At 42.8% G+C, this 27,139-nt stretch overlaps 1 protein-coding gene across 1 annotated transcript in view; it reads right to left on the bottom strand.

The window, feature by feature from the left end:
• Positions 1–26,315, bottom strand: part of LOC129827608 (AF4/FMR2 family member 2-like) — a 344,455-nt gene extending 318,140 nt beyond the window's left edge. Inside the window, exon 1 of the mRNA XM_055888597.1 lies at positions 26,028–26,315. Coding sequence (XP_055744572.1) covers positions 26,028–26,080 — 53 coding nt within the window. The 5' untranslated portion in view covers positions 26,081–26,315. The remainder of the gene's footprint in view (positions 1–26,027) is intronic.
• Between the last annotated feature and the right edge of the window lie 824 nt (positions 26,316–27,139).

The following is a 27,139-nucleotide window of genomic DNA, read 5'->3' as shown; positions in this document are numbered from 1 at the left end:
AGCTGCCCTCCAGTCATGAGCTGCTCTCCAGACATGAGCTGCCCTCCAGTCATGAGCTACACTCCAGTCATGAGCTGCCCAACAGTCATGAGCTGCCCTACAGTCATGAGCTGCCCTACAGTCATGAGCTGCCCTCCAGTCATGAGCTGCCCTCCAGTCATGAGCTGCCCTCCAGTCATGAGCTGCCCTCCAGTCATGAGCTGCCCTCCAGTCATGAGCTGCCCAACAGTCATGAGCTGCCCTACAGTCATGAGCTGCCCTACAGTCATGAGCTGCCCTACAGTCATGAGCTGCCACTCAGTCCGGAGCTGCCACCCAGTCCGGAGCTGCCACCCAGTCCGGAGCTGCCACCCAGTCCGGAGTTGCCATTAGTACAGAGTTGTCCCTCTGTCCTAAGCTGTCCCTCTGTCATAAGCTGTCCATCTGTCCGGAGCTACCTCTCTGTCCTGAGCTACCTCTCTGTCCTGAGCTGTCTCCTCTATGTAGGAGGGGCCTTAGTAAAGGTTCCTGGACCATGGTTGGGGGCGAGGGTCGCCACTCAAAGGACGCTAAGGAGGGGGACAAAGACAGTGGTGGAGTGGTGTCCTCGTCCACCGCCGGAGCCGCCACCGCGGACAGATGCCCACCCAGACCCTCCCCTTGAGTTTTAGGGGTGCGCCCGGAGTTCGCACCTTGAGGGGGGGGGGGGGGGTTCTGTCACGTTCCTGACCTGTTTTCTGTTGTGTTGTATGTGTGTGATGGTCAGGGCGTGAGTTTTGGGTGGGCAGTCTATGTTTTCCGTTTCTATGTTGGTTTTGGGTTACCTGGTATGGCTCTTAATTAGAGGCAGGTGTTTTGCGTTTTCCTCTAATTGAGAGTCATATTAAGGTAGGTTGTTCTCACTGTTTGTTTGTGGGTGATTGTCTCCTGTGTCAGTGTCGTTATGTTACACTACACGGGACTGTTTTCGGTTTTGTTTGTTCCTGTTCGTGTGTTCTTCGTTTCATGTAAGTTCGTAAGTTTAGGTCTGTTTAGTTCGTTTTGTTATTTTTGTATTTCTAAAGTGTATTTCGTTTCGTCTTTGTCTTGTTAATTAAATCATTATGAATTCACACCCCGCTGCACTTTGGTCAAATCACTAATCCTCCTCTTCGGTTGAAGAGGAGGAGGAACACCGTTACAATAAGCCTCTTTTAGCTTGCCCTCAGCCATCTAGCTTGCCCTCAGCCCTCTAGCTAGCCCTCAGCCCTCTAGCTAGCCCTCAGCCCTCTAGCTAGCTAGCCCTCAGCCCTCTAGCTAGCTAGCCCTCAGCCCTCTAGCTAGCCCTCAACAGTCAACATACACAGTATCAATATGGTAGTTGATTTCTAAGGTTAGGGAAAAGTTCAGTGAATAGTGCCACTTACTAGGATGTCAATAAAAATGAATGTATTTATGGCTGTTTGAGATGTTGTCTTGGTTTTTAATCTTATGTGTTATTGTTTTTACCACAGAGGAACACTTTGGAAACAAGTTTTAATTAATACTTTTAAGTGCCATCCTCTGGGTGCATATTGCACATTTTGTTGTATATGTCTGTTACTCAAATAAATGTAATTAAATTCAGTAGTAAATAACAGGGAAGGGAGGAGAAGAGAGAAGGAGAAAAAAGAAGGAGAGAAGAGGAAAGAAAAGAAGAGAAGAGAAGGAGAGAAGAGGAGAGGAGAGGAGAGAAGAGAAGGAGAGAAGAGGAGAGGAGAGAAGAGAAGAGAAGGAGAGAAGAGGAGAGAAGAGAAGAGAATGAGAGAAGAGGAGAGAAGAGAAGGAGAGAAGAGAAGGAGAGAAGAGAATGAGAGAAGAGGAGATGAGAGGAGAGAAGAGAAGAGGAGAGAAGAGAGGAGAGGAGAGAAAAGAGAAGAAGTGAAGAGGAGAGGAGAGAATAGGACAGGAGAGGAGAGAAGAGGAGATGAGAGAAGAGGACAGGAGAGGAGAGAAAGAGAAAAGAGAAGAAGTGGAGAGGAGAGGAGAGGAGAGGAGAGGAGAGGAGAGGAGAGGAGAGGAGAGGAGAGGAGAGGAGAGGAGAGGAGAGGAGAGGAGAGGAGAGGACCGGAGAGAAGAGGAGAGAAGAGGAGAGAAGAGGACATGAGAGGAGAGAAGAGGACAGGAGAGGAGAGAAGAGGACAGGAGAGAATAGGACAGGAGAGGAGAGAAGAGGAGAGGACCGGAGAGAAGAGGACAGGAGAGGAGAGAAGAGGAGAGGAGAGAAGAGGACAGGAGAGAAAAGGAAAGGAGAGGCGAGGACCGGAGAGAAGAGAAAAGATAAACACAAGTCCATCTGATGCACATCCACCACATCTCCTCTGTCTCAAGATGAAACAGGAATATTAATTCTCTTCTACATGCTTTCAGTCTTGGTGCTCTGTCCTGCTATGATACTTACTAGCAATAATATCTATTGTCCGGATTTCATTGTCCGGATGTGGAAAAACTGAGCAGAAAGAAAGCGATACAAATGGGACCTTTATTTCACCTCTATCCAAAGAGTTTGATATTCCCTCCTTAGTTTACATTATTTACAGACATGAATGGGCATTTAAGGTTATTTATTTATTGAATCTAGTCCTGCTGCGTTGAGGGTGAGTAGGCCTCTGCTGAGTTTGTGGATTAGACAGACTTGAAGAATGTGGTGCATGATTTGCTCCACCCCACAGGCACATAAAGGGCTTGCTTTAAGGTTATGACAGTGTTATGACAGTGTTATGACAGTGGCATACAAACCCATCTGAAGCCTCTATAAAGCGTATAATGTCCTCGTCTGCCGACAGCATGACTCTTAACCCTAAAACCCTAAAAGCACCAACAGGGGTCAACAACATCATCATTTTTAAATCCTTTTTTTGATCCTTTTAGGTCTTTGTCAAGTAGCACACGCAGTTCCCCACAAAAACAACAACATTTACCATGATTTCTGTGATAAAATGGAGGAATGAAAAATAATCTCTCTGTTGTATATTAGTGGTGCTAAACAAACATCGACTGCACTTTGTGATAAAAGCACCACATTTGACACAGAGGTAGATGTATGTACCCTGAAAAGATAATAGATATGGAGCCCCAGATTTGGCCCCTGGGGGTTGTAGCATCCAATATAACAAAAAAATAACTAAAACATTTAAATGCATACACTGAGTGTACAAGACATTAGAAATTGCTCTTTCCATGACATAGACTGACCAGGTGAATCCAGGTGAAAGCTATGATTCCTTATTGATGTCACCTGTTAACAAGTCCAATACAGCAAATGAAAGGTACACATCTTGTGAATTCAGCCAACATGTCCGATTTTTTAAATGTTTTACAGCGAAAACACCACGTATATTTACGTTAGCTCACCACCAAATACAAAAAAGGACAGACATTTTTCACAGCACAGGTAGCATGCACAAAGCCAACCTAACTAACCAAGAACCAACCAAACTAACCAACAAACAACTTCATCAGGTGACAGTCTTATAACATGTTATTCAATAAATCTATGTTTTGTTCGAAAAATGTGCATATTTCAGGCATAAATCATAGTTTACATTGCAGCTACAATCAGAAATTGCACCGAAAGCAGCCAGAATAATTACAGACACCAACGCCAAATACCTAAATACTCATCATAAAACATTTCTGAAAAATACATAGTGTACAGCAAATGAAAGACAGGCGTCTTGTGATTCCAGCCAATATTTCCGATTTATTAAGTGTTTTACAGCGAAAACACAATATAGCGTTATATTAGCTTACCACAATAGCCAGAAAGACATGCTATTTCCCAGTAGCAAAAGGTTAGCGATCGTAACAAACAAGCAAAAGATATATAATTTTTGACTAACCTTGATATTCTTCATCAGATGACAGTCCTATAACATCAGGTTATACATACACTTATGTTTTGTTCGAAAATGTGCATATTTAGAGCTGAAATCAGTGGTTATACATTCTGCTAACGTAGCTATTTTGTCCCACAACGTCCGGATTTTTTTCGGACACTTTTTCTGACACACATATTCTGATCAAATGACTATTCATAAACATAACTAAAAAATACATGTTGTATAGGAAATGATAGATCCATTAGTTCTTAATGAAATCGCAGTGTTAGAATTCTAAAAAAATAACTTCATTACGACATCCACTTCGGTATAGCTAGAGTATCCAAACGTTGGGCGCCGACGACTAGTTCACATGCACGACAGATATATGAAATAGCATCATAAAATGTTTCTTACTTTTGGTGATCTTTCATCAGAATGTTGGACAAGGGGTCCTTTGTCCAGAACAGTCGTTGTTTGGATTTAGAACGGACACTTTCCCTCTCGATTTAGGAAGCGCACTAGCTAAGTGGCACGAATCGCTCCATCGTCAACAAAGTCAGAGAACGGAACACGGCAAAACTCCCGAAAATTTTTCAATAATCTGATTACACTATATTGAAAAAACATACTTTACGATGATATGGTCACATGTATCAAATAAAATCCAAGCCGGAGATAGTAGTCGCCTATAACGACAGCTAAACAGAAGGCAAATCCATGTCTCTCTTCGCGCCTTCCTGAAAACAGGAAATGGAGGACACGTCATTCCATGAGCTGTAATTCGAGTCCAGATCAAGTTACACAGTCCATTTCTTCTCTCACTCCTTGTCGACATCTAGTGGAAGACGTATGAAGTGCATCTAAACTAATAAATAACAAGGGATTTAATAGGCAGCCCCTGGAACAGAGCCTCAATTTCAGACTTTCCACTTCCTGTCAGGAAGTTTGCTGCAGAATGAGTTCTGTTTCACTCACAGATATAATTCAAACGGTTTTAGAAACTAGAGAGTGTTTTCTATCCAATAGTAATAATAATATGCATATTGTACGAGCAAGAATTAAGTACGAGGCCGTTTGAAATGGGCACCTTTTATCTGGCTACTTAATACTGCCCCTGCAGCCCAAACAGGTTAATGTGTGAAAGTTAAATATTTAAAAAAAATATCTTTTGAATTTCGCGTCTTGCACTTGAAGTGGCTGTTGTCATAAGTGTACCGGCACCGCCCTGCAACCATAAGAAGTTAAAATCACTTCAATCAGTGTAGGTCATCTATGAACATCTTGAAGAACAATCTAGCCTTAATGACCATGTACTCTTATAATCTCCACTGGCACACCCAAAAGAGGACTGGCCACTCCTCAGAGCCTTTCTAGGGCGTTTTTACTAGCTACCGTGCTTCTACATCTGCACTGCTTGTTCTATGGGGTTTTAGGCTGGGTTTCTGTATAAGCACTTTGTGACAACTGCTGATATAAAAACTGCTTTATAAATACATTTGATTGGAGGAGACAAGTTAAAGAAGGATTTTTAAGTCTTGAGACATGGATTGTGTATGTGTGCCATTTAGAGAGTGAATGGGCGAGACAGAATATGTAAGTGCCTTTGAATGGGGTATGGTAGAAGGTGCCAGGCACACCGGTTTGTGTCAAGAACTGCAACACTGCTGGGATTTTCACGCTCAACAGTTTCCCGTGTGTATCAAGAACGGTCCACCACCCAAAGGACATCCAGCCAACTTTGCAACTGTTGGAAGCATTGGAGTCAACATGGGCCAGTATCCCTGTGGAATGCTTTCGACACCTTGTAGAGTCCATGCCCCAATGAATTCAGGCTTTTTTGAGGGAAAAAGGGGGTGCAACACAATATTAGGAAAGTGTTATTAATGTTTTGTAAACTCGGTGTATTTAGCTTCCAGTCTTTATACCAAGTTGAGTCTCATCTTTCAGATGCAATAGGAACTGAGTTGATATCCCATGGAAAAACAATCCCATGGCAATACAAAGTTAGAACTAAAAGTCTGATCGCACCGGCATCCATATCACCTATTTCACCAAATCTGTGGCCATTTTAGGTCGTACCGGTATGTCATATTAGCTCAATGGCAGATTTCTCAACCTCTGAGTATAAAAGAACAACAACGCTTTGAATAAATAAAGTTGAATGGATGAAATTGTGTGGAAATATATATATACATATTTGGGGGAATTAAAACGATTAACTTGTGTTATAAAAGGTAATTAAAATAAAAAGTCTTACTGCTTGACAGACAGTGTCTCTGCAATCAATACCAATTTGGGGTAAAAAACATTACCCCAGTTGGTACTTTTATGTTTCCGCTGTTGAGTTCATGATGGTGAATACTAAAAGTGGACAGGCCTGATTATATGCAGCATCCGACAGACGGCGAGCCAGTGCTCTCTCTCCTCTCCACTTAATCTCTTCACATGTAAGGCCTTCCTTATGGAAGCTCTCACTGTGTGTTAAAACCTCTTGAAGCTAGGGGGCAGAATTTTTATATTTGGGAAAAAAAACTTTCCCAAGGTAAACAGACTATTTCTCAGGCTCAGATATTAGAATATGCATATAATTGACAGATTAGGATAGAAAACACTCTAAAGTTTCCAAAACTGTCAAAATATTGTCTGTGAGTATAACAGAACTGATTTTGCAGGGGATAACCTGAGGAACTCCAACCCGGAAGTGCTATAAAAATATATATATCCTTGTTCCATTGCTTGCCCCTCCTCCATTTAAAGGCGTATCAACCCGATTTTTTTTCCAATGGCTTCCTCAGGCTGTGACCAGGCTTTAGACATAGTTTCAGGCTTTGATTTTGAAAAATTAGCGAGATTTATCAAAACGCGTCAGTGGATGACCAGGTGTCCTTTGATTGTGTCACGTTCCTGACCTGTTTTCTGTTGTTTTGTATGTGTTTAGTTGGTCAGGACGTGAGCTGGGTGGGAATTCTATGTTGTGTGTCTAGTTTGTCTGTTTCTATGTCAGCCTAGTGTGGGTTCTCAATCAGAGGCAGATGGTAGTCGTTGTCTCTGATTGAGACTCATATATAGGAGGCTTGTTTTGTGTTGGGATTTTGTGGGTGTTTGTTACCTGTCTCTGTGTTTGTGTTCTGCACCAGATAGGTCTGTATCGGTTTTGCACATTTGTTAGTTTGTTAGGTTGTTTGTAGTGTTTCACTTGTGTTTGTATTAAACATGTTTAACACTAGCCGCGCTGCATTTTGGTCCTCTCCTTCACCCCTGGAAGAAAACCTTTACAGATTGGTTCCTGCGCATGAGAGATTTGGCTCGACATTTTCTATCTCTGTAGAATTGAACAGTTTACCGTCTGGTTGAAATATGATTGATTATGTATGTTAAAAACAACCTGAGGATTGATTATAAAAAACCTTTGACATTTTCTACGAACATTACGGATACTTTTTGGAATTTTCGTCTGCCCTTCAGTACCAGAACGAGCTTGTGGTTTTCTGAACATACCGCGCAAACCAAATGGCGATTTTTGGTTATAAAACTAATCTTTATCAAACAAAAATAACATTTATTGTGTAACTGGGAGTCTCGTGAGTACAAACATCGGAAGATTATCAAAGGTAAGCGATTAATTTTATTGCTTTTCTGACTTTCGTGACCAAGCTAATTTAAGGCTAGCTGTTCTAGCATTGATTGATACATTCACAAACGCTTTGATTGCTTTCGCTGTAAAGTCTATTTGCAAAATCTGACACGATAGGTCAGCTAAACTGTGTTTTGGTATATTTCACTTGTGATTCCATGATTATAAATATTTTTAGTATTATTTTTGAGTTTGGAGCGCTGCCAATTCAGCGGTTGTTTACGAAAATGATCCCGTAAAAGGGATGTGCGGCAATTAAATGTCTGGACCAAGGAATAACAAGATCCCCACTGCTCCTAACAGCTCCAGCCACACATTCACAGACTTACACTGAGATGATAAGGAGGAGAGAAACTACAACGATGAGGAGAGAGATACAGCCATCTACCTCCCTGGTGACAGGGACAAGCCCCTCCCCCCCCACCCCCCTCAATCCATCTACCTCTCTGCTGACAGGAACAAGCCCCCTCCCACTCAATCCATCTACCCCTCTGCTGACAGGAACAACCCCCCCCGCTCAATCAATCTACCTCTCTGCTGACCGGAACAAGCCCTCCCCCACCCCCCATCAATCTACCTCTCATGGTGACAGGGACACCCCCCCCCCCCCCCCCCCCCCCCATCAATCAATCTACCTCTCTGGTGACAGGGACAACCGCCCCCCCCCCCCCCCCCCCCCTCAATCCATCTACCTCTCTGGTGACAGGAACAAGCCCCCCTCAAACCATCTAACTCTCTGGTGACAGGAACAAGCCCCCTTCAAACCATCTAACTCTCTAGTGACAGGGACAAGCTCCCCCTCCCCCCTCAATGTCACACCAACCAGGATCCCCAATATTGCATCAATCATGAAAAATACATTTTAAGGCAAAATGGTAAAACACCCTTCTAAGCTAGTGCCAAAAGTAAGTGATCATAAACCACACAAAGGACATTTATCTGATGAAAATAAATATTTGTTTACCCCTTAATTGAAATGTACTATTTTAGCAGTGCAGTGTCAATGCTGTTTCATCTACCCTGAGACAAACAGAGCAGTGCCAAGCTGCCAGGGTCCCCTCTCCTCTCTCTTTCATTCCCATTTCAGATGAGCAGGGTCCAGAGACCGGCCACTCTCTCTCCTCACACACTGTCTCTGTGTTTGGTCTCACAAAGAGCTCCAGTCTCACCCCACAGCCCTCCGCTCTCTCTGCTCACTCCCTCACTGAGAGAGAACGTAATCGACCACTTCACAAACACCCCCTACAGCACAAGGTGAATCATTTTTTGCAGGCCATTTAGCACTAACAACCAGCCCCTCTCATATCTGTTGCCACGGTAAATTGAGCAGAGAGAAAAAAGAAGAACCAAGCCTTGGACCTCTTCACACCAGTCTGGTGGAGCCATGTTAGCTTCTCTCTGTTAGACACATCCCCACCCACCACAGTCAACAGTAGGCATGTCTCTCACACAAATTAGACACCCATATCTATGCCACGCAATCATCCGAAAAAGAGGGCAGTGAACTGTGCAGGGCACATGTTGGACACATGGATCGCTCCTCCACCAATCAGAAAGGTCACGGTAGCCACAGTGGTCAGACATGGTGGTCAGAGATGGTGGGTTTTTCCGCTCGCTGTCTCCCTCAAGTCCCCTCTTGACTGGGTCAGTGGCTCCATTCAAGCTTCTGACCTTCCAATTGTTGTCTGTCAAAGAGCACTGGATCCATCTCCCTGCTCCCCATTCAATGCTAATTACATTTCTATGCACTGCATGTCATCCTGTACAAAAACCCAGAGTATTCATGCATAGTTGGAGCCTATTGCTTCTCCAATAAAATCAACTTTATCAAAATAATACAATTGCCTTTTAGTTCCCTTGGCCATTTCAGGCCGGCACAGCGGCGGCCGAGAGCTTGATGCCAAGTGGTTGGAGAAGCAGTGCATCATTTTCCTCTGTTTTTATGTTCCTCTGTAAGCCTATAAGCATGTAGATACAGAGGAAATATAGATACTTTACAGCAGCTTGTTGTTGCCTTTTAACCAGACAAGCTTCAAAGCATAGATTGCAGTCCTTTATTTAGGAACAGAAAAGGTATTGAAATGTTGGAAATAGACCTATGTGGATTGGTTCGCTAAATGGCCTTCCTCGGGGATACAGCAGACACAGGTAAGACATTGAAACATTTGAAAATAAACTATGTGACATTCATCTAGGAAGCAAGCAAGCAATACTTTACCTTGGCTCATAACATGGAGGTCAGTGAGAACTCAAAGTAGCATACTCTGAATACTACAGCTGAAAATTCAACTTCTGATAAATAATGAATCCATTCATAAACTGGTCATAGGTTACACTGCCACCCAAACTAGTCAGTCCTTCATTTTACAACAACAATGTAGGGCTGGAGGGCAGACAGACATAGGAGAGACAGACAGAGGAGAGACAGACAGAGGAGAGACAGACAGAGGAGAGACAGACAGAGGAGAGACAGACAGAGAGAGGAGAGACAGACAGAGAGAGGAGAGACAGAGAGAGGAGAGAGAGACAGAGGAGCGACAGAGAGAGGAGAGACAGACAGATGAGAGACAGACAGAGGAGAGACAGACAGAGGAGATAAAGACAGAGGAGAGACAGAGAAGAGACAGAGGAGAGACAGATAGAGGAGAGACAGACAATGGAGAGACAGACATAGGAGAGACAGACAGAGGAGAGACAGACATAGGAGAGAAGAACAGAGGAGAGAAGAACAGAGGAAAGACAGACAGAGGAGAGACAGACAGAGGAGAGAGAGTCAGAGGAGAGACAGAGGAGAGACAGAGGAGAGACAGAGAGAGGAGAGACAGACAGAGGAGAGACAGACAGAGGAGATAAAGACAGAGGAGAGACAGAGAAGAGACAAAGGAGAGACAGATAGAGGAGAGACAGACATAGGAGAGACAGACATAGGAGAGACAGAGGAGAGACAGACAGAGGAGAGACAGACAGAGGAGATAGAGACAGAGGAGAGACAGACATAGGAGAGAGAGACAGAGGAGAGACAGACATAGGAGAGACAGACATAGGAGAGACAGACATAGGAGAGAGAGACAGATGAGAGACAGAGGAGAGACAGACATAGGAGAGACAGACATAGGAGAGACAGGCAGAGGAGAGACAGGCATATGAGAGACAGACAGAGGAGATAGAGACAGAGGAGAGACAGACAGAGGAGAGACAGACAGAGAAGAGACAGACAGAGAAGAGACAGACAGAGAAGAGACAGACAGAGAAGAGACAGACAGAGGAGAGACAGACAGAGGAGAGACAGACAGAGGAGAGACAGACAGAAGAGATAGAGACAGAGGCGAGACAGACAGAGGAGAGACAGATGAGAGATAGATAGAGGAGAGACAGACAGAGGAGGAGCTGTGTTAGACAGAAGTGTGTGTTGCTGTAATGTATAGAAAGTGTACGTGTGTGTGTGCGTACACAAGTGTGTTCACGTGTGTGTGTATGTGTGTGTGTGTAGGGTAGTGAGGTCGCCTGTGTTACCCTCCTGGCAGCCAGAGATGCAGCGGTGTGAGACCGCGGGCTGCCATGGCCATGCCCACGCCTGCCAGTCCCCTGTTATCTGCAGCCACAGAGCCACCAGAGCCACCAGAGCCACCGCTATCTGCCCTCGCGCCACCACCTACGCTACCGCCACGCTCCTGTCTGCTCAGCTGCAGACCCAACCGGTGCCACTGCTCCAGCCCTGGCATTCCTGCAGCAGGCAGATAGCATTCAGGATGCGACCTGGAGCAACGCCACAGAGGGGACTGGAAGAAACTCACTCCCAAAAGCCTGGATGAGGGGAATCTGTGACACACACCGACCAATCACATCACTTTCCTAAGCTTCTAATCACAGCTTCCACCCAATAACACACATACAACCAATAGCGCAGATATGAAGGGACATCATGGAATAAGGAGAATAATATTATATGATCATTCTGATAGGATTAATATGGATATGATAAAAAATGTAATCCAAAAATATCATGACATCATTTGTTTTCCTAAATGTATGATTAAAAAAATGATCTTGCTTGTAACCAATTAAGATGCTGGTGGTTCTCTACAGCTCAGCCAGCCAATGAACACCTAATGACGTGAGACAAATCTAATGTTTCTGCTAGCACGCCCTGGGATCTGTAACAATATGGAACTGATGTGTTCAACTACACCCACCGTCATCCTAGTGAAGTTAATTCAATATAGGAAACCACACTTGACCAGGGTGCCCAGAGAGTCATAATCCAGAAACGATGCCATTATTGCCAGAGCCGCTCTGCTGACAGCCCCAGTTAACTGGTTGTCTGTCTATTTGTTAGGAGAGGCAGAGAGGCACAGAGGCAGAAGCCATTCCTTGGTTCTAATTGATTTGCCGGTTGCTGGATTCTTAGTCAGGATCAGCAGAAGCTGGCTGTGTCTAATATGACCCTAATGAAACTGAACAATGTTAATTGGGAGCACAAACCTGCTCTCAGCCAATCAATGAGCACGAGAGGTTGGGGTATTGTCCCGACACACTCGCTGCTTCCTGTGTGCCACGGACATTTCCTGTAAAGATTTCTCCTGGTGCCAGACCAGGAATTCCTTCCCGCTCTGCTTTTCATTGACCCAGTCAAGGCTTTTTCTCTGTGTCACTATTTTAGGGCTCTCCAACCTTGTTCCTGGGGAGCAAATCTCATGTAGATTTTTCGCTCCAACCCCAGTTCTAACTAACCTGATTCAGCTTATCAACCAGCTAATACGATTTTTTGTATAGCCCATTTCCTTTCTTCTGTAGGCCTCAAAGAGAGAGAAAGAGAGAGAGAAAGAGAGAAAGAGAGAAAGAGAGAGAGAGAAAGAGACAAAGAGAGAGAGAGAGAGAGAGAGAGAGAGAGAGAGAGAGAGAGAGAAAGAGAGAGAGAGAGAGAGAGAGAGAGAGAGAGAGAGAGAGAGAGAGAGAGAGAGAGAGAGAGAGAGAGAGAGAGAGAGAGAGAGAGAGAGAGAGAGAGAGAGAGAGAGAGAGAGAAAGAGAGAAAGAATTCTGGAGCCAGTGTGTGAGGACGATAATTATAAGATCCATTATTATGAACACCACCAGTCTTATGTATCTAACTGCTTTAAATACAAAATGAATTCATGAAGCTTTAAAGGGACAGCAAGAGTGGATCAGTGACAGAGAGAAAGCAGTAAGAAAAAGAGAGGGAGAGAGCACGCAAGGGAAGAAGAGAGAGAAGAAAAGGGAGGGAAATTATAAGTAGAGATAGATAGAGGAGGAGAGTAGAGAGAGAAGGTGGCATATTACCGTTTAATACTGCAGAATAATGAGAATTTCAATATTCTCTCTAGTGTCTCGGACTGTGCTAATGGCTTTATTAACACTCACACACTCTGGTGTGCAATAGAGGACAATGTCACATCCATCTTGGTCACATCACAATAAAACTGGTTGAACACATCTCTGCTGTGTGTCCGGCTCGGGAGGAAGGCAGAAATTAGAGCAGAGATCAATAGCAAAATATCAACGAGGGTGTGGCCACAAACACACACTACACTCTTCCTCTTGTCTAGTCGACTAGCAGGCCACTCGACCAAAACAGTGTCAAATTGATTTGCAACAGGTATGTTGTTGACACTTAGGGTCAATGCCATAGGATCTGTGAAGAAAGACACTGGGAAAACAGGACCATCAAAATCACCAAAAGTCACCAATACCAGGCACCGTGAAGTGGCCATCACTCCTCAACTGATGTTGTTTTCCTCTCACCACTATCTGGATCATTTGCTTGTTGACTTCCCTCCCAACACAGCCGCCACTTCCTGGGTGTCTCTCAGTCTCCACAGCCACACAGGCCTTTTAGCTAGAAATCACTCTGGCACTTTTTCACCAAAAGGTTGGATTTTCCACACAGGGAGAAGGCAGCGAGGAATCCCACTAGGTTCAGATAACGTGAAGAGCTTGGGGGAATTCTACAAGAGCTTTAAGGAAGAGAGAAATAATGAAGCAGTCCTAATGTGACGCTAATGTCTGCCTCTTTCTGTGAAAACATTCTTGTGAGCCAGAGGAACGGAATTACAGCGGCGGGACAAAAATAAAAAAGCTAATATATTTATGCCATGGTGTTAATTTGTCAACCTTGACACCACCCTTACGTTGAGACATACTGCACTGCGAAAGGCACAGCTGGTTTACTGTAACTAAGAGTCAGACAGCAGAGTATGCCAGCCACTGCAATAGGCCTACTACAATATGCACCTTACAGACCACACAGTAACATATCATCTGTCTCCATCACAAAGGCATGGCTGAAACATTAGCCTCGATGATGACTTTAGTGGTCTGGGAGGTCCACATACACTTCCATTTCCATTTTTGTCATTTAGCAGACGCTCTTATCCAGAGCGACTTACAGGAGCAATTATGGTTAAGTGCCTTGTTCAAGGGCACATCGACAGATGTTTCACCTAGTCGGGTTGTGGATTTGAACCAGTGATGGTTACTGGCCCAACTCGCTTAACCGCTAGGGTACCTGCCACTACTTTACACACACTTCACATGCTCGCCTGTCATCCTGAGTCAATGTGGATGTGTCTGTATTGCTTGAGGGGAGAAAAGAGAAGAAGAAAAATAAAAAGGAAAAATGAAGAAGAAGAATAGAAACCTCAGAAGGTTAAGCTATGTGTCTTAACATAGACACCTCAGAAGGTTTGGCTATGTGTCTTAACATAGACACCTCAGAAGGTTAGGCTATGTGTCTTAACATAGAAACCTCAGAAGGTTAGGCTATGTGTCTTAACATAGACACCTCAGAAGGTTTGGCTATGTGTCTTAACATAGACACCTCAGAAGGTTAAGCTATGTGTCTTAACATATAATCATCAGAAGGTTAGGCAATGTGTCTTAACATAGAAACCTCAGGTTAGGCTATGTGTCTTAACATAGACACCTCAGAAGGTTTGGCTATGTGTCTTAACATAGAAACCTCAGAAGGTTAGGCTATGTGTCTTAACATAGAAACCTCAGAAGGTTAGGCTATGTGTCTTAACATAGAAACCTCAGAAGGTTAGGCTATGTGTCTTAACATAGACACCTCAGAAGGTTTGGCTATGTGTCTTAACATAGAAACCTCAGAAGGTTGGGCTATGTGTCTCAACATAGAATCCTCAGAAGGTTAGGCTATGTGTCTTAACATATAATCATCAGAAGGTTAGGCTATGTGTCTTAACATAGAATCCTCAGAAGGTTAGGCTATGTGTCTTAACATATAATCATCAGAAGGTTAGGCTATGTGTCTTAAAATATAATCATCAGAAGGTTAGGCTATGTGTCTTAACATAGAAACCTCAGAAGGTTAGGCTATGTGTCTTAACATATAATCCTCAGAAGGTTAGGCTATGTGTCTTAACATAGAATCCTTAGAAGGTTAGGCTATGTGTCTTAACATATAATCATCAGAAGGTTAGGCTATGTGTCTTAACATATAATCATCAGAAGGTTAGGCTATGTGTCTTAACATATAATCATCAGAAGGTTAGGCTATGTGTCTTAACATATAATCATCAGAAGGTTAGGCTATGTGTCTTAACATATAATCATCAGAAGGTTAGGCTATGTGTCTTAACATATAATCATCAGAAGGTTAGGCTATGTGTCTTAACATATAATCATTTACATTTACATTTAAGTCATTTAGCAGACACTCTTATCCAGAGCGACTTAAAGATTGGAACGTTCATTCATATTCATCCTGGTCCCCCCGTGGGAATTGAACCCACAACCCTGGCATTGCAAGCACCATGCTCTACCAACTGAGCCACACGGGACCATCAGAAGGTTCATCAGAAGGTTAGGCTATGTGTCTTAACATATAATCGTCAAAAGGTTAGGCTATGTGTCTTAACATATAATCATCAGAAGGTTAGGCTATGTGTCTTAACATATAATCATCAGAAGGTTAGGCTATGTGTCTTAACATATAATCATCAGAAGGTTAGGCTATGTGTCTTAACATAGAATCCTCAGAAGGTTAGGCTATGTGTCTTAACATATAATCATCAGAAGGTTAGGCTATGTGTCTTAACATATAATCATCAGAAGGTTAGGCTATGTGTCTTAACATATAATCATCAGAAGGTTAGGCTATGTGTCTTAGCATAGAATCCTCAGAAGGTTAGGCTATGTGTCTTAACATATAATCATCAGAATGTTAGGCTATGTGTCTTAACATATAATCATCAGAAGGTTAGGCTATGTGTCTTAACATAGACACATCAAAAGGCTAAGCTATGTGTCTTAACATAGACACCTCAGAAGGTAATAGCTCTATTCCGCTGAATTTATCACAGTGATTAAACACAAGGGCAATACTTTATCAGAGGACAGCTATGGGAAAAGTCCACAGTACAGTTATTCTACTGCAACAACTAACATAGTGCTTCCCAGCATGAGATGTGTTTTCTTCTGGGTTTTTAGTGTGATGAGGGGTGTTACTAAACCAAATAAACTGCCTGACTTAATGGGGTTTACCCTGACCCCCCTTCTCTCCACTGTAATATTAGGAAAATAACTCCTTAAAGAGCTGAAAAGCTACTGACTTTATCCGGAGAAAAGTGCTTAATCTGACAATGGACAAATAACAGAGGACTAATACGAATAACAGCATTAGAAGTCTACTTTGATAGCATATGTTTAATGCCATTGTAATATCCATCAAATGTATTGTCCAATGTTGAGGAAAACATTATATTTAATTAATTCAATTCCCAAGATAATCCATTGAATATGTATTTCAGAATGTTCTGATTGCAAAATATATTGTGATATTGTAACAGGAAAATGACTTATTATTACATTTTCAAAATACTAATTGAGTGCAATAAATGATTTCATATTTTACATAATGAGAAAAGTACAAATGCATTGTGTTATGTATTGAGCCCAATGGTTCATATTCTCTACAGTACCATTGCATTAGTTTTAAGTGAGTCTCAGTCTCAACTGATTGTTAAGGGGCCTAAAGCTCAACCTAGATTGGCTCCCATCAAAATGTCCGAATCACCAGGTTAGTGTATTCCCCTCGACAGATAACAGCAGTCTGTTCCTCTCCATCCTATTCATTTTGTTGCTCACTACAATTAACAGCACAGGGACTCTAACAAAGCCAATCTCTATTTAAGTTATTTTACGTGTATTTATTTTTGTGGTAATAAAACTATTTATTTTTGTGGTAATAAAACCGCCTTCAACTGTATGTAAACAATGCATAGGGGCATACTGAAAAGACTGCGTACACTACAACTCTGAATAGGTCGTACCTGACAGAGAATGAATAGCATTGGTACAAGTGATAACTGAATAGTAGCATTGACAAAACGGGAAAGCACATTTTACACATTGGTAAAATGGTACACAAAACTCGAATTAAGACTGAGACTGCAATAAATAAAGGTTGATTAGAGGGGCCTGGGTAAACGGGAGATGCTCCTCCTCTTGCAAAGGTGTTTGGCGTGTAGAGCTACAACAGTTCCCACTGCTCATCTGTCTCCCCAAACAAACAAGGTGTGATTCATTCACAGGCAGCCCGACACTAGGCTTCCTTTGTGCTCTCTGTCAGAGAGGACAGGAGGGCCTGCAAATATATTCCACTAGCTAACGGTACCTCTCCCTTTTTCTACAGTGAGGATGAGGAAGGGGGGAGGAAGCAGTGTGTAATCCATTGTTGCGTGCATTCAGCGAGTGGGACGTCTTCCATCATAAACTGTACTAGCTCATTCATGATTAACAATATTAATTGTAGATTAATAATATTACATTGTTTGTATTGTACCCGAAGGCAAAGCATGCCTGTGATGACAAAGCCTAGAGGGGGTTGAAGTACAGTATTAGTAGACATGTATTCGATAAAGGTCATTACATTGTACATGTTAGACCGTTACTTATGTGGCATGTCAAAACTATTCCGATCGGCTTCTAAACACAAACAGTGAAATAATGTCACAACAAGCTCTGTTCTCTGGCAGAGGAAGCACATACTATTGCTTATTCCACATTACCATTAATATTATATATTTTATTGAAAGAATTAGAAATTTACTTTGGCTCACACTGGAACAATCACTAAAGGTCATCCTAAAGTAAACTTTACCATGAGAGAAAAGATCTTGACCGTTCCTTGCCTGGCTCCACTGAATCATCTTATTTGTCATACAGTGCTTTCAGTGGAGGCACTTGGCCTTCGTAGTTGGAAAGTAAAGGTATGCTATTAACTTAGAGATACTGAAACTAGAGCCCGACCAATCAGGTGACAGTGCAACATGGCAGCCTTGTTAAGAACCCCTGCTCATAGATTTCAATTATTTTCACTGTATTTCTTGCTTGTTTCATTCAATTATCATTTAAATGGTTTTCTCAGAAGTGGGTTTATTCTACCAAGTTAATACAACCTTGAAGGCTGACGAGAGAAAATGTCAGAGCTGTTAGTTTAATTTACTGCTTTGCTCTAATGAACCTACTTAACTTGTCTAACACGTACTGTTCTGAGAAATGTTAACACTGTTAACTGTTTTGGTGGTAAGGCTTAACAACAACAGAATGAATGATGTATAACTAAATATATGAAAGTCCAACAAGACATCAAAAACTTATGCACACAGAGAAAATCCAGGACATAATATAGCAGCATTTCTCCCCAAAGGGCAACTAGCACATAGAAGGCTTGCAAATGTGCCCTCAAGTCCTCTCAGCTGGAATTCAAGAAAACTCAATTCCCAGAGTTTGACAGTTCGCTCAAGTCCTCTCAGCTAGAATTCAAGAAAACTCAATTCCCAGAGTTTGTAGAGCGTCCTCTAAGCAGGGCTTGATGTAATACGCTACATAGTCCTCATCAAAGAAGAACATAGTTCATAAAAAGTAACATGATGATGAACTAAGTATTACAACACTGCAACAGATTAGTAGGAGGGAAGACTCTCCACAAGTACATATGGTCAATAGTTTTGAATATTTAAAACCAGTCTGTCTCTTTAAGCGTGCATAGAGTATTGACTCCTCCACATCGGTCTCTCCTCTCTGCTCTTTCTACACATGGCGGCATAAGAACAGTGTCAAGCCTGCTTGGCCAAGCTTTTGCCCCATTTACCTCCATTTGGCCATCACTACTGTCCTTATTAGGTCCATGGTAATTAGTGCAGAGTTATTAACTGTAGGTTGTGCCAGCCAGGAGCTTAGCTGGAGTTGGGCTAGCCGCTAGTGAAGGACTGGCAGTGGAAGGGTCTTATCCCCCTGAGCCCAGTCTTAGTGAATTCCCTCTCTTCATCTCTTCTTTTCTCCACCACTATAGTGAGGGACTATTGGAGGGCTGAGTAAGGCCTGATAAACTGTGACAGGCGTGATGAGGTATGAGTGGTCCCTTCATCAGGGTTAAGGGTGGGTGAAGGTAGTCACATGCTTTCTGATTATGATGCAGAAGTGTGTGTATTAGAGTGGGTGGTTTGTGATCCCATTGCTCGGTAGTATGTGTCCACAGGTTTGCTAGTCTCTATGACAAGGCTGTACTAGATAGTCAAAGACTATTCCTTTACTGTGTTACCTTATCTTGAATCACTTCCTCTCCATCACAGAAATATACACTTTCCACCACAGGCTATTAACACCCAGCCAAGGATAAAAAAAGAAATCATTCTATTGAGACACACATCAAATACTGCCCCCTCCCCAGCAACTCCACTCCACCAGCTGCAGTCCAGCTCTTGGCCGAGGCCAGGTGGATATTAGTGAGGTGAGGTCTCCCAGCTCTGACAGGAAGAGCTGCTCCAGATGAACTTGTTAATTGCACACTGGACCGGAGGGCAGAAGGGCCGTGCCACTCTCACCTTAAGTCTCCACAGAACATGATCACTGACAGGCTCTGCTTTATCATTCCACAGCACTCGCCGCTCGTTGGCAGATGGCAGAGCGAGTCCTCGAGGCAGCGGACTTGGCAGGCACCTCCCGGATCCAGGATGCCAACTGCTGTGAGTCCGTGTCACGGCGACAGAGCGGAGAGGAGGTGGACGGACAGAGAGATGCCAGCAGGCCGCCTGGCATGGCTGTCTCTTCATGCCGGGCACAAATGAGATTGGCATTGAGAGAGGCTCCTCAGGCACACATTATAATATGTGGCCCCCAGCTGTGGTCTGTGCACCAGGGTGGAATGTGGTGGGTCTGCTGTAGACCTTGAGAAAACGACATCCCTGTGAATAAACTGCAGAAAAGGGACTGCAAGGCACAGCTTTCAAAATGTTTTACATTTAGTTCTTGACCAGAACTAAAAACATGCTTTATGAATGTAGAACTGAGGTTATATATATATATATATATATAAAACTGTGGTTACATATACAGCCACAGAAAGCCCACTGTTTCATACAACAACTACTGTTCTATGGGCGCTCTTATATTACAGCAATAAGACACAATTATGTCTCAAATCAAATCCAATGTTATTGGTCACATACACATGTTAAGCAGATGTTATTGCGGGTTTAGCGAAATGCTTGTAAATGTCTATGTCTACACAACAGTCCCCACACTGTACACCTCACATCCACTTCTAATGTAGGTATTTGCTTAAAGGTCTGAATTACATTACAGTCAGCTGTATAATATTTACGATGGCTTGTTGATCTGTCTTAATTAGTCTTTATAACGGTTCGATTCAGAAGTGTTTTATCTATTAATATTGCTGCCACAGCAGCTTATTCCCCCAGACACGTGGGTTCAGAATTATAGAGTTTTGGCCCCTTTGGTGAGACTATCAGTAGAAGTAGACTGAATATTGTATTTTCCCTTCCATCCCGGTTCACCAGGCAGGGACCTTGCCGGTATCCCGTTACATATCCAAAACCCACATCGCCTCAATAGACTCTCTTTTTCTCTCCTCATCGTCCGGCAACGCTGTGAGGCTTTACGCATTTCAAGACAAATAAAAATGAATTATTTAGACAGCAATTCCTGCTGAGAAGTACCAGTAAAAGGGAAAATGTATATTTCTCGAGACACTGAAGTAAGGGTAATCCCTGAGGATCAGTCAAGTAATAATGAAGCTAGACAATTAAAAGAGAAAGTGACAATGAATAGCTAGGCCTAATTAAAAGGGTCAAGTTAAACCCAGTCCAAGGTGTGGATGTCCATAAAACAGGCTTTAGCACAAATTATTTGTAGGTGTTACTTTATTGAGCTATTATTTCTCTGTGTACAGTACAGTAGTCCAGGCCTATATCTCCACACACAACCGTCAATTGCCTGTCTATCTGCTAATTCCTCCTCGAGTGACAAGAAACCATTATGGCGAGAAAGGGAGAACCATGACTATCATCAAATGATTGCTACTACTGGTGGTGAGGCCATGATATATGACTTGCAGATTGGAGCAAAGCCCTACTACACCACCGTCCCAAGAACCCAGCCGCCTATTCTCTACTGCTGCTGGCAAGGCATAGTGGCACTCTCAGACAGTCACTCCCTCTGTACAGACATTCTCTCCCTCTGTACAGACAGTCTCTCCCTCCGTGCAGACAGTCTCTCCCTCTCTACAGACAGTCTCTCCCTCCGTGCAGACAGTCTCTCCCTCCGTGCAGACAGTCTCTCCCTCTCTACAGACAGTCTCTCCCTCTCTACAGACAGTCTCTCCCTCTCTACAGACAGTCTCTCCCTCTCTACAGACAGTCTCTCCCTCTGTACAGACGGTCTCTCCCTCTCTACAGACAGTCTCTCCCTCTCTACAGACAGTCTCTCCCTCCGTGCAGACAGTCTCTCCCTCTCTACAGACAGTCTCTCCCTCTCTACAGACAGTCTCTCCCTCTCTACAGACAGTCTCTCCCTCTCTACAGACAGTCTCTCCCTCTGTACAGACGGTCTCTTCCTCTGTACAGACGGTCTCTTCCTCTGTACAGACGGTCTCTTCCTCTGTACAGACGGTCTCTTCCTCTGTACAGACGGTCTCTTCCTCTGTACAGACAGTCTCTACCTCTGTACAGACAGTCTCTCCCTCTGTACAGACAGTCTCTCCCTCTGTAGAGACAGTCTCTCCCTCTGTACAGACAGTCTCTCCCTCTGTACAGACAGTCTCTCCCTCTGTACAGACAGTCTCTCCCTCTGTACAGACAGTCTCTCCCTCTGTACAGACAGTCTCTCCCTCCGTACAGGCAGTCTCTCCCTCCGTACAGACAGTCTCTCCCTCCGTACAGACAGTCTCTCCCTCTGTACAGACAGTCTCTCCCTCTGTACAGACAGTCTCTCCCTCTGTACAGACAGTCTCTCCCTCTGTACAGACAGTCTCTCCCTCTGTACAGACAGTCTCTCCCTCTGTACAGACAGTCTCTTCCTCTGTACAGACAGTCTCTTCCTCTGTACAGACAGTCTCTCCATCTGTACAGACAGTCTCTCCCTCTGTACAGACAGTCTCTCCCTCTGTACAGACAGTCTCTCCCTCTGTACAGACAGTCTCTCCCTCTGTACAGACAGTCTCTCCCTCTGTACAGACAGTCTCTCCCTCTGTACAGACAGTCTCTCCCTCTGTACAGACAGTCTCTTCCTCTGTACAGACAGTCTCTTCCTCTGTACAGACAGTCTCTCCCTCTGTACAGACAGTCTCTCCCTCTGTACAGACAGTCTCTTCCTCTGTACAGACAGTCTCTCCCTCTGTACAGACAGTCTCTCCCTCTGTACAGACAGTCTCTCCCTCTGTACAGACAGTCTCTCCCTCTGTACAGACAGTCTCTCCCTCTGTACAGACAGTCTCTCCCTCTGTACAGACAGTCTCTTCCTCTGTACAGACAGTCTCTCCCTCTGTACAGACAGTCTCTCCCTCCGTACAGACAGTCTCTCCCTCTGTACAGACAGTCTCTCCCTCTGTACAGACATTCTCTCCCTCCGTACAGACAGTCTCTTCCTCCGTGCAGACAGTCTCTCCCTCTGTACAGACAGTCTCTCCCTCTGTACAGACAGTCTCTTCCTCCGTGCAGACAGTCTCTCTCTCCCCCTCTCCCCTTCCCCTTGACTTGATTAAACCCAACACTTGCTGTACCTAAACCAGCATGAGAGTAATCAAATTCAAATCAATATCCGTGTTGCCCTTGGCTTAAGAGGTGGACATCATTTTACATCACTATCACAAGTTCTAGTTGTGAAGCGGGGGAAAAAAACTATTGATGAAGCCAAAGCAGTAATGGCAGGCATCAATCAATGGGAATCATCTACATTATGTAGATGTTGACATTTCTTATTTTCTGTAATAAAAATATATGTAAACAAACATATCTCAGCTACCCTTGTCCTTCAAGCTGAATTATTTAATACCAAGTAGTGCTGAGTGATTAGTGATTTTTGAGGTCAGTACGATTAGTAATAAAGAATCACGGTTTTCTGATTTCGGCTTAAATTATATGGGTTGAAACAAAACAATTATTAAAAGTCCCATGATGGTAGTGACTGGCCATTACTGCTTACCCTAATTAAGCATCATTTATTTACATTACTTTAATAAAAAAATATATATTTTTAATTTAATTACTTTATTATTTCATTCCAAGTCATCTCATCTCTATAGAGCTGCTGCCTATGCTGTCTGACAAAATAACTATTTTAGTAGTTCTTCAAAGTAAATAAGATATACTTTTATGACTGCTGAATACCAACTAACAATCATTTAGATCATGTATTTTCAGGTAGAAACCTTGCAAAGTAACAGCTGCTCACTACATCCCCTCACTATCATGCATTCTTCTGTCTCTTCCAGCAGAAGTAAAATAAACACAACCCGGACAAGTAGATGTGCAATGGATTATGGTCATTAGCTAGGTTTCTATCCAATTGGTGACAGATTTTCATGCGAATACAATAGAATCCACATAAAGAAAATATGTGCATTTTCCCACAAGTGTTGTGTTACCACCAAATTGACTTTCTGTAGATAAAAATCAGTGCGTGATGACGTAGTACACACAACATGTACTTTATCGCTTAAATTTTCATGTACCGAATAAAAATCTAAAATTCTATATGTTTCAATCGCATTTTCAGCTCTACCGATGCTTTTGTCACAAAAACGGTTGCGTTAAATAGCAAATGTGCCTACTCTGGTCTTCGCACATGCGCTCTAGCCAACAGTTTGCAGATACATTGCGTGTAGGCTCTGCAGGTAGGCTAGTCTACACAATGAGATTATTATAGATAAGAGCAAGAATATTTTTATTTGTCACATAAAAAATACCCTCGATATTTATTGGAAATGAGCATCAAGATCACCGTGAACTTTCAACACATTGTGAAGCTCACCATAACTTGTTTTTATTTTTTTTTAACAGTAACATGCAAAACACAAAAAACAGAATAGCCAGATCTGTAACCTAATAAACTGCATTGTCGTAGTGGAAGGACCACACATCATATCATCGCGTAACTCAAAATGTTCTTCGATATGACGGTTATTAAATCCATTTGTGCGCTTAAAGAAATTTGTACCACCATTTCTCGCAGAATTAATTGTGCGGACACAAAAAGATGCCAACATGTCAAACAAACAAATGATCTGTCAGCATTTACAAAATTGTACCGAAACGTCCTGTTCCATCACAGCTGTCGTGACTTTTTTGTTTATATGGTATGACTTTATTCGCATAAAAACGGGATAGAAACATGGTTATTGTAGTTCATTATCACGTTTTATGCGCTAAACTATGTAGAATATTGGCCTGTTGGAAACTAAAACTCCCTACTACATCACAGTTCAGACTGGGTCTGATTTTTCTCTAGCGAAACTGTGCATTGTGCGCATTGAGCTCACAGAAAAAACGTCTTTCAAATAGTTGTTTTAAAAAAGTCAAATAACTGAAATGTCAGTTAATCGCTCAGCACTAATACCAAGGTAACTCCTATTAAATGATGTAACTCTTGCTGGTAGATCTACAGTGTGATCTAGTTATTTAACAGATCATGGTACTGTGGTCAGATTAAACTAATGCACACCCAACAATTACATTTTAAAATTAAAATCCCACCAACCATTATAAAGCCAACTACCGCAGCATGAAATGATGCTCAATCACTCATCATTTCGTGAAACAACCAGGGACATTACATTGAAAAAAAAGGTATTTTGATGGAAAGATGTAATGAGCTGTTTGTTTATAGCTACACATTCCAGTCTAGCACTCTCAGAGGTAGAAGGGACGTGATGAAGAGGCATGATTTGAATTGAAAGAGTTTAAAAGAAAACAACTAAAGCAAAGAGGTGTCTCAAAAATCAATGAAGCAGCAATGGAAACAACCACGATTAGTAAACCCTGTAGTCGCGTGGTATTTGAACAGTCAAAATGCACAGTAGGTTGTTGTATCGGCTACAGTAGGCTAGGCATAGTATATTCATCTAAGATTATACAAAAATTAAACAATTAATGCAGCACTTAATTATTATGTGGTTGAAATCCTTCTATTGAGCCACACATCAAATACTATTGTGTGAGGGGGTGGGGAGAGGAAAACTAAGAGGAGGGATGAATGGACTAGAATGAAAACACAAATGAGTGATAGGCTACCAATCATGGGGAGAATGGGAGGATCAAATCCTGCAGGCTGGTCCCTACTGTCATGGGTTGTGTTATCACATTTATTTGCCCTCTACTATCTCTCTGTGATGGTGCTACTTCCGACCGGGAATAGAACATCCCAATCTTTAGGGAATCAATAGCTTCCAAATTAAAGTTACTAGCTCTAGTAATGTTTCCATACTTTAATTTGGATGCCACAGATTCGCTTAAAATTGGGAAGAAATTGAAATGATTAGAAATTCTATCATCATATGGTTAAGAATATAATTATTGTAATAGGTAGCCTACCGAATATATTGCACATCGCTGACCAGATGTGGAGCAGCGTAAACTTAGACTATGTCATAATAAACCACCGTGATAGGCCATTATAATGTATAGCGATATGTCCTATTGAATCGATACAATCCATTACAAATCAAACCTGACAATAAGCCTACACAAATAGTCTAAATTGTGTTTTATAGCAGAGCATTTGACAAATAATAGCTGGGGTATTTAAAACAATAAGACAGACAAGGACAATTTATTCAGTTGTCATGCAATTCACCACAGTAGCTACATTGGCGACCTCAATAAAACCCCTATGAAACGCGTGTTTAGGGTGTAAACTATACAATTACGCATCCCGATTTCAAGCTGATATTTACAGAGAGCAAAACCAGCAACTGTGAACTTCCCCCATTCATGAGGTGGCACTATAGGTCCCTGTGAGTGTGTGCGCACCGAATACGTCCTAGCGCTACATAGTCCTACAATGCACAATCTGACAATAGAGGCAAAGCGCAGATACGCAGAGCTCTAAAATAATTCCTCACACTCATCTCTCACTTTAATGTGTTCCGAGAAGGAATGCGAGCATTCCAGGAGTCCAACGCCAAAAGCCAGGGCGCATCGATGTGGCAGCGCAGCTAGGTTAGTCTTCAGAAAAAAGCCTCTGACAAAGACGTTATTAGCTACATCATGTAAATAAAAAGAAACACTTGTACGTACCACTGTTGCTCCAGTTCCCAGTCCCTAAAGAAGTCAAACTCGAATAGGTCCATGGTTGGTCCCCGTTGTCTGATTCAGGAAGGAACCGGTGCCTGCTCAACGTAGCCTATGCGTCAGTCTACATATATCAATTCTGTGGATCTGCTAAATGTAACTAGCTATGCTGTACGGTGTTCTCTCTGGCGAACTGACACACACTGCAAGGACAACACCACTGCCTCCTGCCTGCCTCCCGTCTCTAACGCTCACAGTGAACAAAAGGCGGAGCTTGAGACAGGCAGAAGCGGCGACTCGGAGCCCGGGTAGTCCAAATTGAGGTTAGCAAAAATTCTATTTGCCCCACCCATTTTAAGTGTAAACGTCAGCTGTCAAAAACAACTATAGATGAAGAAGAAAAAAAAGAGTCAATGGTTAATAGGCCTGTGAGGAAATCATAACAAACAATATTTTATTATAAGTTATAACGTTATAACCTTTAGAAATGATGATGCATATGCATGTTTAAGCAGTGTGGGATAATTGTGCATTACCATGCATTAGCATTATTCACAACAGTTGTTTCCAGATGCAAAGGTCATATTACTATTGACTGATCATAGACTAGGGCAAGTTCAAATCAAATCAAATGTTATTAGTCACGTGCGCCGAATACAACAGGTGTAGTAGACCTTACAGTGCAATTCTTACTGACGAGCCCCTAACCAACAGTGCAGTTTCAAAAAACCAAAAAATACGGATAAGAATAAGAGATAGAAGTGACAAGTAATTAAAGAGCAGCGGTAAAAAATAGCAATACATACAGGGGGGTGTCGGTTCAGAGTCAATGTGCGGAGGCACCGGTTAGTTTAGGTAGTATGTACATGTTGGTAGAGTTATTGAAGTGACTATGCATAGATGACAACAGAGAGTGGCAGTGGTGTGGAGAGGGGGGGGGGGGGGGGCAATGCAAATAGTCTGGGTAGCTATTTGACTAGATGTTCAGGAGTTTCAGTTTATTTATTTTTACAGGGACAGTGCACATTAATCAACGTTTCAGTAAAAGTGCCGGTTTTAGCCAGCCGGCTAGTTTTCAACCGCAGTCCCTGGGCAGGTTATTTCTTATGACTTGGGGG

The sequence above is a fragment of the Salvelinus fontinalis genome, chromosome 29 (assembly GCF_029448725.1).
Source record: "Salvelinus fontinalis isolate EN_2023a chromosome 29, ASM2944872v1, whole genome shotgun sequence".
In the NCBI taxonomy this organism is placed as follows: domain Eukaryota; kingdom Metazoa; phylum Chordata; class Actinopteri; order Salmoniformes; family Salmonidae; genus Salvelinus; species Salvelinus fontinalis.
The sequence above is the reverse complement of the archived record's forward strand: the minus strand, read 5'-3'. Positions and strand labels throughout refer to the sequence as shown.